At 32.3% G+C, this 15,471-nt stretch overlaps 1 protein-coding gene across 1 annotated transcript; it reads right to left on the reverse strand.

Moving 5' to 3' along the window:
• Window positions 1–211: 211 nt before the first annotated feature.
• LOC127730746 (uncharacterized) lies at window positions 212–11,205 on the reverse strand. The gene is made up of 6 exons (XM_052239276.1): window positions 11,164–11,205; window positions 10,004–10,092; window positions 8,641–8,842; window positions 8,336–8,437; window positions 3,197–3,338; window positions 212–431 (listed from the first exon to the last, which is right to left on the reverse strand). The coding sequence occupies exons 1-6, from the start codon at window positions 11,183–11,185 to the stop codon at window positions 266–268; spliced, it is 723 nt and encodes a 240-aa protein (XP_052095236.1). The 5' UTR covers window positions 11,186–11,205; the 3' UTR covers window positions 212–265.
• Window positions 11,206–15,471: the final 4,266 nt, after the last annotated feature.

Here is a 15,471-nt window from a genome sequence, read left to right on the forward strand (position 1 = left end):
AAATTATGAATAGATGTTGATACTTTAATAAAACAGTAACATAAAGACACAAAACAAAGAGACGCTTAAAGGTTGCAGGATTCTGGTCTCTTCATCCATATAAACGTTGATTTCGACAACTTGCCCTGTAACTATTGAGGTACAACATATTTTAAAATAAAAATTAAGAAAACATTTATTCGTTTGTACATTTTTACTTTGGTTTTACATCGTAAAATTGAGTTAAGAAAACGTTACTGATTATATCATGGATACTTTGTAGATATTACTTGTTCATGCATAAGGCGGTTGCTATTGCTTGACAAGATCCCACTCTGGTTATATTTCTGTTACATTGCGCTAGTGATTGTTCATCGCCGGTACATTCTATATTAGACACTAGAAAGCCTCTGTCTTCGAACTGAATTCTTGGATTCCCTACAATTCCTCTACTGCAAAAGAATCAATAATCATCTTTATTAACTATCACATACGTACACGGTCACGATTGATATAGAACTTACTATTATACAATAATACTTGTTTATAGCTACTGCTTAATGCTGTTTATTGCAAAAAAAATTCACATTATTCCATTATTTGACAAGTGCTAAAATGCAATTGTATCATATCTATTTCATCATTTTCTCAATCAGTTTCCAATCACACAGTTGGACCAACCGCTTATGGATATCACCAATAATGAAAATCTTAGTAATTTAGAATTAGTACATGCCATATCTGATAAATCTCAAAAATTGTGTAGTTCTTCCCAGGGGCGGATCCAGGATTTTGGAAAGGGGGGGGCGTAGTATTAAAGTTTGCCGAGCGGAGCGAGGCGAAAAAATTTTTGGACCTTTTTTTGGCTAAAAAACATAAAATAAGTGTAAAATGCATCTTATAGTTAAAGTGTAGGGGTTAGATATTTTTGGTGCCGTATTCTCTCCATCAATTGTCTATTATGAAATGATTGGATGAATCCAAAGCTATGTACTAATTAATATATTTGATGTGGGATTTGTCAGTAAAAAATTGACATGGAAAATTCTCGTTTGTTGTATGGTTAGTTAGCATAACCTCACAAATTTCTTGTTGTAAACAAGATATACGGCTATTCAATGAAATTTTCAATACGACCGACACGAAGAAAGACAAACAAGCAATTTTCATCCAAATGTTTGGTTGAAATGTTTCACCTAACAAGGGAAGTGAGGGGTTCCAAATGAACTAAAGGCTACGAATGAGTCGGAAATGACAATGAAGTTGTGAATGACGGTCGACACATGGAGACATATAGGCCACACCCAGCAGGCAGGTTGCAGTCGGGCCTTGAAAAAAGTATTCAGTATATCAGTTCGACGAAACAGACATTCCGGTCAGATATGGGATTCACATGCAACCCCCCCAAAAAAAATTTCGCCCGTTTTTTATTCATCATGTTCATTTAATGCTAAATAATTCTGTTGAAAATATTTTTTTCTAATTGCAAAAAAGTGGACAAGATTATTGTTTTCAATCCAGATACGGCCAGAATTTTTGTTTAAGGCAAAAATCCGGGTCAGAATTTTTTCTCTAAAATATCTCAGACTGCCCCCTCAGATCAAATGGTCCGTACCTTAGACTTTAAATCTATATCTAGAGCTTACTGACTGGGTCACTATTCAGCAATGTTATTAATGGGCTGGGGCGTGTGGGGTTGAACATGTTTTCGTAGGTAAATAATATTGCTGTGGAACTTTTTTTTCATTAGAGTGTAATAGAGTATTACTTTCTGTTGGGTTGGATTGTGAAATAGAAGTCAAAACGTTCTTGCCCAATACTTTGTCGCTTTGAAGGTGTCATGCTTGTCATCCTCAGCCTAAGCAATGTGTTACTGTAATTTGAATTTCAAAATGACTGAGTGACGTTTTTTTCGACGAACTGGTCAACTCCACCGTAGAGAATCACATGACTTTGACATAATCAATAATATATTACAGTAAATACGAGCGAACAATATCTTTATAAGTAAAGAATTGTCGCATAAAAATTAAATACACGGGAAATGGCAAAGTTCACGAAGTCTAGTCTGATTAATCATTTTACAAAAAAAAAAAAAAAAAAAGTGCAAGCAAAGGGGGGGCGTACGCCCTCTACGCCCCCCTCTGGATCCGCCACTGAAGTTCCCATTTATTTAACTTATTCTTTGCAACAGATTCCCATCCATTTATTAGAGAATCATAAACAAACAAAAATCATCTATTGATGTAGCATCAGCCTTAAGGTTTATAAAATGTCGATGAATATTGTTGTCCGATATAAAGGTTCATGAATAATTTACTTGTTTTCGTTTCAACCATGTACATAGAAACGCGTCAGTTACGGTAATAACACAAAACTGATTGGAAATCTGCAAATCAAAAATATTTGATGCGGTGCTCGAAAGGGTTGTTTTTAGCTAACTGCAAAATTAGCTACTTTCTTTTTTTCTTAAATTCTTGTTCAACAAATTCAATAACAGTTACTTTTATATTTGAACTAATAAATTATGCCTTCCACAAAGTCTGTAATTTTCATCATTATCTGCTCACTTTTTTCTTAAAGATGACTAAAACTAATCATCATGCCTGGAAACCTTGTATATAATTGTCAAATGAATTTGCGCCCGGTCTGGGATTTAAAAAATCTTTATTCTAAAGAACGACAGAGAACATCTGTACCAAACTGGTCCATCCATCCTAAACCTATATCCTAATGAATAACGGATAACATCTCTACCACACTGGTCCCAAGCATCATAACAAACATATTTCTTCAAGAACGACAGAGAACACTCTACCAGACTGGTAAAAATTAGCATTGAGAACAAACCTATATCATAAAGAACAGACAGAAAAAAACAGTATTAGACTGGTCCCATCCACCCTTACAATCTTTTATTCTTTGGAACGACAAGGAACATATGTACCCGACTGGTACAATCTATCATTACGAACTTATATTCTACAAAACTACAGAGAACATCTGTAGAAGAATGGTCCCATCATGCATACAAACCTATATCTGAAAGAGCGACAGAGAACATATGTGCAAGACTGGTTCCATCATGTATACCTATATCCTAAAGACCGAAATAGAACATCTGTAAAAGACTGGTCCCATCATGAATACAAACTTATATACCCTAAAGAGCGACAGAGAACATCTGTACAAGACTGGTCCCATCATGCATACAAACCTATATCCCAAAGAGCGACAGAGAACATCTGTACCATATTGGTCCCATCCATCATAACAAACCCAACCTTTCATTCTATTCAGCAGAACTACTACAGTGCCTCGTCCTGGCGTGGCTCCATCTGTCACGTCTGCAATTAACTCTAAAAAATAAAAGTTCGATTAATTTAGCAAACACGTACGTATAAACTATAATGTGATATTGATACACCAGAAAAACAAAACAAACAACAACAAAAATGACACAATAATATTTGTTTACAGTTTAAATTAAAATCCGAATTTTTGAATCGCCCTTGTGATTTCTTGGTATTATGCTCGCTTTGAGTGTGGGAACGACCCCGACAAACCAAAAAAGTTGTACTTGCTGCTTTGCTGCAAAGCACTTGAAGCAAAAACTGGTTGACTCGGAGTCAGAATAGTGTATCTGCGTAGCATTATGTCTTCCCTTTGACTGCTATAAATTGTAAGCTAGCGTGTGCACGTTAAAATTACGACTCAGTGTGTCGGTCTAGTAGAATATAGGATTACATATGTATTAATATTTTATCTTAAAAATTTTGTCGTCATGAATATTTGCTACTAGACGTTAAACAAAGAGGCAATAAAAATGATTTGTGAAATACATATGGTTACATAAAAAGACACAACATCCATCATTTTCTTTAGACATTTTGCTTCGAGATAAATCTACCAGATGATTAAAAATAGAATCTGTATATATAAAGAATTTCTATAAGATGCTATGTGCTCCAAAACGTAATGTATAAGAATTTAAAACGTTAAAGTTTTTATATCAATTAGTGTCCTTTATTAGTGGAGATTGACTGTGTTTCCATCTTAGGCTCAAATAATATTATTCAATAATTTCCTTGAAATGATTCTATTTCACACAAGCTAGTTTTGAAAGAAACGCAAAGTGAACATATATTTTCAATTAGGTTCTAAATGGTCCAGGCTTTAGAAATTATTCAATAATTATATACGCGCGTAATTTCATTCTGCATGCATACATTTTTGTTTTGTTTTACAACACACATGAGCGGGGCTTTCTGAAGAAAGGAATTTCGTGCGTTTTTATGAATTGAATGAATGAATGAATGAATTCTTTATTTGCAAAGCAGTAGTTACATGCTATAGCAACACATAGATATAAGAAGATGTGGTATGAGTGCCAATGAGACAACTCTCCATCCAAGTCAAAATTTATAAAAGTAAACCATTATAGGTCACAGTACGGTTTTCAACACGGAGCCTTGGCTCACACCGAACAGTAAGCTATAAAGGGCCCCAAAAATTACTAGTGTAAAACCATTCAAACGGGAAAACCAACGGACTAATCTATATAAAAAAAATAGATATTTACATTGTGACACACAATAAACAACAGAGAACAATATTCTAATATAGTACAATAGACAAATTATCAACTAATTAGATGTGATCTAATCTGCCAAGCAGATTTCAAATATTTACACAATTTTCCAACTAAGGATCGAATGTATTCATTAATGCATTTTCTTTAAACGAAAATGTCTGCATTAACTCGTCAATCACTCATTGATATACATCTATTTGAAATTAAACTGACATTAATAAGTTAACCAAAAAAAATAATTAACATAAGCTCCGAAATAATTTAGAAAGTAAATATCTAATAAAAATACTAAAACAATCCAGATTTAGGTATAAATTCGAACGATGAAGCTAAAGTTAGAGCTATTAAAAATCTACAAAATTTTCCAAAAGTGCTTGGTGGCATTTGTTTTTTAACGTAAATTAGAGTAGATGGAAGATAGATATACATTTAAGTTTGTGTTTGTATAGACGACAACATTGTAAAAAAAAATGTTAAGGATCGTTTCGCCTGCTTTCAGTGTTAAAGTGTAATGTTGACTTTCAATAACTAAGTACATTTATCAGTCAAATAATGAAAACATAAAAAAAAAAATCTATAGATGCTATTTCTTGATCTTGAAGAAATTTCTGTGTAAGTTTCATAACATTCTCTTGCGGTTTTAATCAAATAAGAGCTTCTGTCATTGTTTCATAAAATACAATGAAGGTGTAACAAAGTAATTGATCTCTAAAAAAACCTGTAATCCAAGACTTTATCAAAACGTTGATTGCCATAAAATCCATTCCTTTAATCAGTAAAATACGGAAAAGAAGGAATTTATGTTTTCCAAAATTTGCTCTGGTGACTGTCTTATGATCACAAAAAAGGCTTCTGTTCAAGTTTCGTAAAATTCCATGAAGTTTGACAAAGTTATTGGTGATTAACAAAAACACAGATTGAACCGACGACGCCACGCAACAGCGAAATGTAAGATTGCTTTGTCTCGCTTCCGCAATTTTTTTCGCAGGCTCGACAATATAAAGAAAATATGTAAAACATAAAACAACAAAGGGTGTCCATGACCCAGGCAATTGTAACGTCCTCTGTACCAGATGTAAAACATAAAACAATAAAGGGTGTCCATGCCCCAGGCAATTGTAACGTCCTCTGAACCAGATGTAAAACATAAAACAACAAAGGGTGTCCATGACCCCAGGCACTTGTAACGTCGTCTGTACCAGATGTAAAACATAAAACAACAAAGGGTGTCCATGCCCCAGGCACTTGTAACGTCCTCTGTACCAGATGTAAAACATAAAACAATAAAGGGTGTCCATGACCCAGGCAATTGTAACGTCCTCTGAACCAGATGTAAAACATAAAACAACAAAGGGTGTCCATGACCCCAGGCACTTGTAACGTCGTCTGTACCAGATGTAAAACATAAAACAACAAAGGGTGTCCATGAACCCAGGCACTTGTAACGTCGTCTGTACCAGATGTAAAACATAAAACAACAAAGGGTGTCCATGCCCCAGGCACTTGTAACGTCCTCTGTACCAGATATAAAACATAAAACAATAAAGGGTGTCCATGACCCAGGCAATTGTAACCTCCTCTGTACCAGATGTAAAACATAAAACAATAAAGGGTGTCCATGACCCCAGACAATTGTAACGTCGTCTGTACCAGATGTAAAACATAAAACAATAAAGGGTGTCCATGACCCAGGCACTTGTAACGTCGTCTGTACCAGATGTAAAACATAAAACAACAAAGGGTATCCATGCCCCAGGCAATTGTAACGTCCTCTGTACCAGATGTAAAACATAAAACAATAAAGTGCGTCCATGACCCAGGCAATTGTAACGTCCTCTGTACCAGATGTATAACATAAAACAATAAAGGGTGTCCATGACCCAGGCAATTGTAACGTCCTCTGTACCAGATGTAAAATATAAAACAATAAAGGGTGTCCATGACCCAGGCAATTGTGACGTCCTCTGTACCAGATGTAAAACATAAAACAACAAAGGGTGTCCATGCCCCAGGCAATTGTAACGTCCTCTGTACCAGATGTGTTCATACATTCTGTTTTGTATCTTTAGTCCATCATATTCAGCATCGCTGCTAAATGATACGTAGTTAAATGTATAGTTAACGGGAGTTAAAATTAAAATTCTAATATAAATCAACGGCATGTACAATTGTCTTAGAAAAGGGAAGATTTTCTATTAAGATTCAATCTAATTAAAATACAGATCATGTGTCTACGTTTGTTCAGCAAACTTGAAACTGAGATTACTATGACACAGAGGTTGGTCACTCGCCATATCGAATCAAAACCGTGACCGGTCAAGAAATGTTTAGATAGGTATATGTGTTTTAATAATCTCAGCTTGAAAAGATGGACACATGATCTATATTGATTTTAAAATTTTTTCGAATCTGCTCCCGAAGAATCTTTATTCTAGGATAAGGTTTTTCAGAGAACCTCAATCTGATTTAATTGCAAATCTATCGGAACTCGTGCTCTCATATAAGGATAACGAAATCAGAGATCTTTCTTTAATTTAGATTGAGAGTACCTATATGTTCCAGTTTTAAATGCTGTAAGACATATGTCTGAAGAAGACTTTGAAAAAAAAGTTTTATGATCGATTGATTGACGACTGCTAAATGTCCAGCGGAAAGTAGCACACACCTATTGAGGACGATCAAAAGCAAATGTCATATGTATATGTTCGTCTTTGTACTGAATCAACACACTTATGTGTCAGAAATTTTCATCTACCAGATGTATTTCGTAGACTTTAAAATTGTTATTGTCCGCTTCCCACCCCCTAAAACGTTAATTCAAAATCTGAAGGGGGGAAGCAACCAATACTAATTTTAAAGTCTACGAAATACATCCGGTATTTAAAATGTTAAGATAAAAATACTCCTATTCTTCTGAGTAACTAATATTCTTACAATCGTAAATATTTGTAATAATTGTCTCGTTGGATGATTTAAAGCTACCATGTTAATCAATGACAAAATAAATAATAAAATGAAGGTAGGCTTACGTACATTCTTTCATTTCTGTATCGTTTATGAAAGAAATGAAATATCCATAATGCTCAACCATTAATTAGCCATGATATAACAACTGTTTTCAGACTTATAAAATGACAAATGTGTCATTATATCAATAGAAACTGGAAGATGTACGAGATTACCAAGAAATGAAAGAAAATGTAAAATTTGTAATATCTTAGATGATAAAATTCATTTTTTCTTTAACTGTAAAATTAATAAAAAAAAATAATAGAGAAACCTTTTTAAAATATTGATACACTTAACTAAACCAATAAACTCGCAATTATACTAATTCAATCAACAATGATATAAACAAAGCAGTCGTTTCTTTTTTATTAGAATGAGGAAAGGAGATTAATAACTGTTTTTATCGTGTATCTTAATATTGCTGAGTTATTCTTATCAAAATTGGTTTTTGTTTGTTTTGCAATAAAGAATTATTATAATTTCAGGTTAACAGACTTGCTCAAATATTAGGTCTTTTGTGAAGTGTTTTGTGGAAAGTTGTGGTCTTTTTGACTTTATCCTTGGTATGTCTTTCTTCGGTTTACTGTTTTTCTATTTACTTTGTCACGGAATAGTTATTATATAAAGTCAGACTAAGGAGACACTATACCCCTAATTTTGAATGTGAATTTGGATGTGCCTTCTTAAGTTTTACCGATTACACGTAGAATAAAATCATTTCAAATTTGGTTCAATACTTTAATTACAACTTACCACAAAAAGTTTCGTCTTGACCACGCGGACAATCTTTATTTTTGTCACAAATACGGGACCATTCGACACATACACCATCACATTGAAAATCTTTGCAGGGTTCTAAAACATATAAAAGCTGTGAAGCTGTAATGCATCCGATATTCCGATTTTATCTTAAACCTAGGGTGTCCATTTGAAGAAAAAAAATATTTGTGATATGATTGAATTCTTATTAAAAGTTAATTGTCTACAAAAATACCAAGTAAAAAGCGAAATGAGAATAAAAGTACAAAAAATGTGTACAAGTGCAATCGTTTGTTTACCTTTTACTTTCAAGTTTATTCGCAGTAACACGTCAGACAAATATTCTTTACATTCTACTACTCCAGTATCTTTGTATTTAAGCTTTCGAATACTCAGTTTCACCACATTTTGATCTTTAGAATATTCCGCAACATAGCGTCTGTCTTTTGAAGTTATCCTATTGCCATTGTGATACCAGTGTGAAACTGGATTTACTATAGCCTGCAATGTAAATTAGGAGCAAATATTATCACCAAGACGAAGGGAAATAGTAATAGTTTCCGTACATTTGTCCGCAACACTTTTTGAGAACTTAAAATTGAGAATGGAATGAAATCTATTATATTTAGCTATCCCGAAAGTTTTTACGTTTATGGAGATTGTCATCTGTTACAAACAGTAGCTGACCTTGCCATCTGTTACAAACAGTAGCTGACCTTGTCATCTGTTACAAACAGTAGCTGACCTTGTCATCTGTTACAAACAGTAGCTGACCTTGTCATCTGTTACAAACAGTAGCTGACCTTACTATAGCATCATTTTGGTTTTACAATTAACACATTCTGAACATTACTCTTACGATTGTTTGTCATGCTTTTTGTACCATACTGAACACCTTGAGACCATCCAACAGCGTTCATATTTACTAGACCGCATTTTTTTTTTATTTGATGATTTTTGCATTTTGAATATTACTGCATACAAGCACCGAACGACTAATTTTGTTATAACGGCTTTGTTTATGAATTTGGGCATTCCTATCTTTGTAGTGAATACAATTTACCAAAAAAATGTATTTATATTTCCACAGTCTATACTTTACACTACTATATCGAAGTTAGTTACAACGCGGTTGAGGGCATTTCCCTATGGTAAACGGACAGAAAGTCACAGGACAAAAATTCACGGGACAGAAAGTCACAAATTTAATAAGACAAAAAGTCACAGAACAAACAGTCACAAATAATTTGCTTAAAATTTTTTGAATATATAAGAGAAAGTTCTTCAAATAATAACTTTTTATTACATGTATTCATTTTACAGTTAAGGAAATCGTTCATTTGCCTTGATAAATGAAGATTTATCAAATTTTAAACATTCAAAGTATATATTTCTTAACACCATGAAGCCATTTAAGTACAAAGCCACTTGACAAATTGTTTTCTTAACAATTATATGATCATTATTGTTTTTTTATAATGATTTTTGTTTACAAAGTTGCTTTATATATAATGATTCAATAAAATTACATTTCATGTTTTATAAAAATATGTGTTTTCTTGTTCAAAGAAAAAATAATATCCAAACTGAATTGTGACTTTTTAAAAAATATTTATTTGTATGATATAAAACATTAAATACTCGTGTGGCCGTTCGACTTACCTTAAATGCATCGCCCTTTATATTACGGTAACATGAAACAGTGAGCTTTTTGCCAAGTTCTAGAGATACATCCAATGTCTGCAATGGAGCTAAAAGATAAAGTAAAATAGTTACTTGAAACATTTTTTAATAGTGTACTTTTTTCCGATAAGATCAGTGACTGTAATATGCAAATCATAATTAATAATCTGTATATCAGTAGTGTCCGTAGATTCATTAAGTTTTTTTAATCTTTTGTTTTATAGTCTGATTTGTATCGACGACCTTAAAGCCTTAACTAATTCTGAAAAAATATTCACGTCCTCTTGTTCTTGATTCGTCCATATTCTGACATAATTCTAGACATAATCCATTAGTTCATGTGCGAGAAGAGAGGCAATAGATTACCGAAGGGGTAATCAAACTTATAACCAATCGACAATGCCATGGCAAAAACAGAACGAAATACATATGTGCCATCCGTTGCATATAGACTGTTAGGAAAAATCCGATGAGTTACACGTTAAAAAGAACATATCAAACTAAATATGAATACACAAATAATCACACTAATTCATTTACATTAGTTACACTAAACAGATAATTGATATTGAAAATAACACTTTATACATTTCGTGCGTCCGAATCGATATTCTGGATTTACCTTCATTTGCAAACTCAAACCTGTGACCAATGTACTAATTGCAATTGTATGCATAATAAGAAATGTTGAGATCTATATGAAAAATCAATAGCAAATTCACCCAAGCTAAACTTTGTCTGAGGGAGTTGGAACTTCAGTCTCTTATTAATTTCTTAATCTTTCAATGGGTTATTTTTATATAAAAAATTTATAAATCATGCCTTGACTACTAAGTTGATGATACCCTCTGAGACGAACAGTCAACCAGCAGTGGTATCAATCAGTGCTATGAAATGAAAATAACAATTTATCATTTCGTGCGTCCGAAATAAAATAAAATAACCAACTTTAAAACTAATAAATATATAAAATTGTTTATCACTGTGGGGAACAAAATCTTAACCTGACAACGAAAGTAGAATAGTATCCGACAGTCATCAAGTACCGGAGTAGTTTTCGAATAGAACTCCCCAGAGACATTTAAAGGAGCTTAATCAATACATGGGGTCTTACTTGACATGGTTTTACAAGTTCATACCTTTTGTAGTAAGTGATGACATATGTGCAGATTCAACATCATCTGAAGAAGAAATAAATATAATTTTCTTATAGTCATTAATCAAATAAAACAAGGTTCATAAACAGTTATATAATATCATACAGTACGACAAATGATACCTAATTAAGGATTCATATCAAGGATTCTGAATAACTTAAATTTATCAAAACGTTTTTCGTTTCTTCTTATTATCCTGTATTTTGAAATTCTGGAATTCAAAGCATTGTTATAATATTTTACAATTTGTAATCTTATATTAATTCGAAATCTCATTACGTATGATGTCTTTATATATAAAAATTTGAATCACATGTTTTACAATATACTTTAAATAAATGATTCGATGTGTAAGAACAACATACTATCCATTTCATTATGTAATAATTATTCCATGCCATGTTCTATGCTAATTTCAAAATGAGTATGATATTTTTACATCGAGTGTTAGCATGCGCACTAAACATGCTTACTGAAAGCTTCGAAACCTTACTGCAAGTCCTTACAGTAAGCTAGATATAGCTCCACATATTCACTTATCATTTATGTTATTTGTTGTTGAATTGGTTTGAAAAACAACTCAATGGGAAATTCCAAGTATTGTTACTGTGAGACAATAAAAAAAATATATGACACAATAAGAGATGAATAAGATAATTAGTCATCGTAAGTTATGTTTGCATGTCTGATGTACACGAGATGCAATCTTTCCAAGAATTTAGGAGTGAACAGTTTGAATTAAATCACAAAATTCTTGTTTGACAGTAAATATTTGGACAATTTTGTAACTGTGATTTTTTTTACAAACTTTTAGATCATTTGTTTTTTTTCAGGGGAGGATCCAATTTGCTACACATTAAAGATAACAACTCTCTGTTGGTCTATATGTGACCTGTTGTAAGGCAAAATTTCTGCATATCCAATATATACTCATTTCCAGTGGCAGTCCAAATTTTCCGTCCTTCATCGCGGTCGGCCTCCCTTGTAGAACTTTCTTTCTAATATTGTTCGTTTGTTCTCGTCCTGAATATGCATGAAATGATTGCCGGCATTGCATGGTTTTTAAGCAAGCAACAATTGATCAATCAGTTATAGTCAGCCATCAGAGCTCATGTTTTCTTTGTTACTGTGTACATATATGCCGACTTTAAGTAAATTCTACTAACTTACTTACCTATATAAAAATAAAGAGATGTGGTATGATTGTCAATGAGACAACTCTCCACCAGAGTTCAAATCAAATGGATATAAGGAACCATAGGCCACTGTATAATTCAACAATATGAAAAAAACCCATACCGTATAGTCGGTTATAAAAGGCCTCGACATGAAAAATGTGAAACAATTCAAACGAGAAACTAACGGACAAAGTTATAATAACAATTCAATTTACGAAAATACAAATACGACGACAACCACTGAATGACAGACTCATGACTTTGGACAGGCACATATAGAAGGTGGCGTGTTAAATATGTTTTGTAATCAGTTTTCTCTATTAACTTAGCAGCAAAACTGCGATTTTCATTAATAGGTTTTAAAAAGATAATTTCAAATTCCGGCGATTAAGAGCTTGACTTATTGTATAGCCAATCCCGAGATGTGTCGTGGGTTTTTTGTCTATTTGACGTACATCCCACTTTTCCTTTTATTCACATTTCAATACGTCTTGCACAACTTACGATGAATTTTTATCGTATCATCGGATTTTGTATTAAAATACTGATCACTTTGACTGAATGTGGTAATTAGTTTCAACAGAGACAGATAAAAATAATTACAAGTTAAATCCTAGCCATCACTGTTAATAACAACTGAATTCAATCAAAGGGAAAGGGACCGTGTTCATTTGCTTGTACTTGCCTGTAGTATTTTCAGATGCTATAAATACTGTCCTGTTAGTTGGAAATACATCCGACTGTAAATCCCAAGACTCTGATATATTCGTTTTGTTGTAAATGTTATGTAACGACGCACGCAACTCTGCTATTTCATTTGAAAGAGTCTTCGTTTTACCGGTCACAAAATATTTCATTTTAGTTTCCAAAGATAAACCTTCATAAAATAATTGTCTTACATCCAATTTGAGTGTTAACGTCAGGAATTTCAAATCTTGAACTTTTTTAAAAAACTTTTTCATTTCATAATATCTGTAATGTTTTTCATAATTATTTTGAGTCCCAATTGCTACTTGTAGATTGCTTATTTTTGACTTCACATTTCTGCGAAGAGATCGAAGTTCTTTAGCAAGTATGGTCAGTTTCTTTTCGTTATCCTCAACTCGATCACAGTAAATAAAAGAAAACAAAATAATCATCCAATATAAGGAATTTCCGAAGAAAACAGTATACATATTCAAATCTTTCTTTGGTGGGAGTGTTTGTAAAACAAGGAGTCATATAAAATAATCTGTACCGTCGGAAGTATAAATCTCCTTTAAACTGTGTATCAATGTACTTACTGGTTATGACCAAATGAAAAATGTCACTGGCCATTGGTATTAACAGCACTTATACATGTACTAAGAAATGATCACAAACTATAAAGAATAGTAGTGGACTAAATAAAAGTAGTTTTCCTCATAATGTCAACTTAATAAAAATGTGGATTAAGTATAGAAATTCAACATATTTTCAACCATTATACACGCATTTATATATTTTGACGACTATCTGTTCAATTGCATAGATCTATAAAAAGCTTATACAGGCTTTCAACTCACTTGAGAAAGGGACAACTTTAGGGAACCAATTTTTAAATCAAATAGGGATTAAGTTAGTGAAATACTTAAAGAAAATCGAAATTTAACTACTTTCAATAAATAAACTGTTGACACAGAGATTTGTCTCGCCCTTTTGTAATTTTGATAGTATATGCAAACATTCAATCCAAATATCAATATTTAATACATGTATAATGTCTTCTTTGACTGTCCATGGCGTTAAAACACTTAATCCCTGCCTGGGATGTGTTTTAATTGATTTTAGTTACTGATGCATGATTTTTCATTATTTATTGTTTTGGTTTTTAACTAGCTTTCAGTAACTGCGAGTACTCTCAGATCGTACTTTCGTGTTAATTTGACCTGTTGACACAATTTGTAATGCATTTCTGTTATTCAATATTTACTTTTTTTGTGTTATATCTCGTCTTACTATTTTTAATATGTACCAACTTTGATAAGTATTTAGAATGACGAAAAAAATTTCACTTCTGTACTCGTACTATGAATAACAAATTTATTTTGTACACAACGTTTCTGTACTCCTAACAACAAAATTATTATATTTAGATTTACCTGTGTACGTTAATTTATTTAACCATTTTGCCCTAGGTTAAAGTTGTCTTTTTGACATTGAAACATCTTTTTTATTTATGTTGTGTCATAGATCAATCTTATTGGCTCGGTGTATAAGAGATAAGATAAGATAAGAATTTTATTAATCTAATCAAGAACCCATAAAGGGCATCATTTACAACAATATTAAGCACAATATGATTGGAAAAAAGAAAAACTATATCCTAATATAATACTATCATATATTGGACAGGATCAGAGCCTAACACATCATGTGTCTTACATAACATTAACAATAATTGCATAATAATTTTATATATTTTGTATCCACCTGGATCTTATTTCTAAACACTTAATTATATAATTGCCTAGGCACATAAGAGTTGGTAAATGCTCATTTGTGAACAGCCAGAAATATTTTTTATCCTTGGGTAATTCTTTAAAATTATTACAAAAACTGTTTACTTTATCCCATAATAATTTTCTCTGTTCGTTATATAAAGGACAACTTACTGTGAAATGGGTCTCATCTTCAATAGAATTTGATCCATGTGATAGGCAGTGATGACATAGACGCTGACTTCTCTCTATGTATTTTTTACTATACCTATCTTTCTCAATTTTAAGATCATGTGCACTTATTCTCAATTTACATATAGCTCTTCTTATATTAAAATCTTTAATTGATAAATAAGCCTCCTTTACGAAGTCAGTCTTGAGGTTGAAATAATTTTCTAATTTACTATTACCTTGTGATAAGGTATCAGATCTTTTGACCCCCCAAAATGTTTTAAAACTGTTACAAAGTTTACATTTTACAAATTTAATTAATCTATTGAGCTTTGTATTCAAATTTTGTATATCAAGTGATTGAAGGACATATCTCATAGATGAATACCAACAATTAATGTTTCCTGCATCTAAAATTTTATTACAAACATAAGCATCATAAAGTAACCCATCGTCCAATTTGTTAAGCCTGTGTACATATT

Source organism: Mytilus californianus, unplaced genomic scaffold (assembly GCF_021869535.1).
Source record: "Mytilus californianus isolate M0D057914Y unplaced genomic scaffold, xbMytCali1.0.p SCAF_2, whole genome shotgun sequence".
NCBI lineage: Eukaryota > Metazoa > Mollusca > Bivalvia > Mytilida > Mytilidae > Mytilus > Mytilus californianus.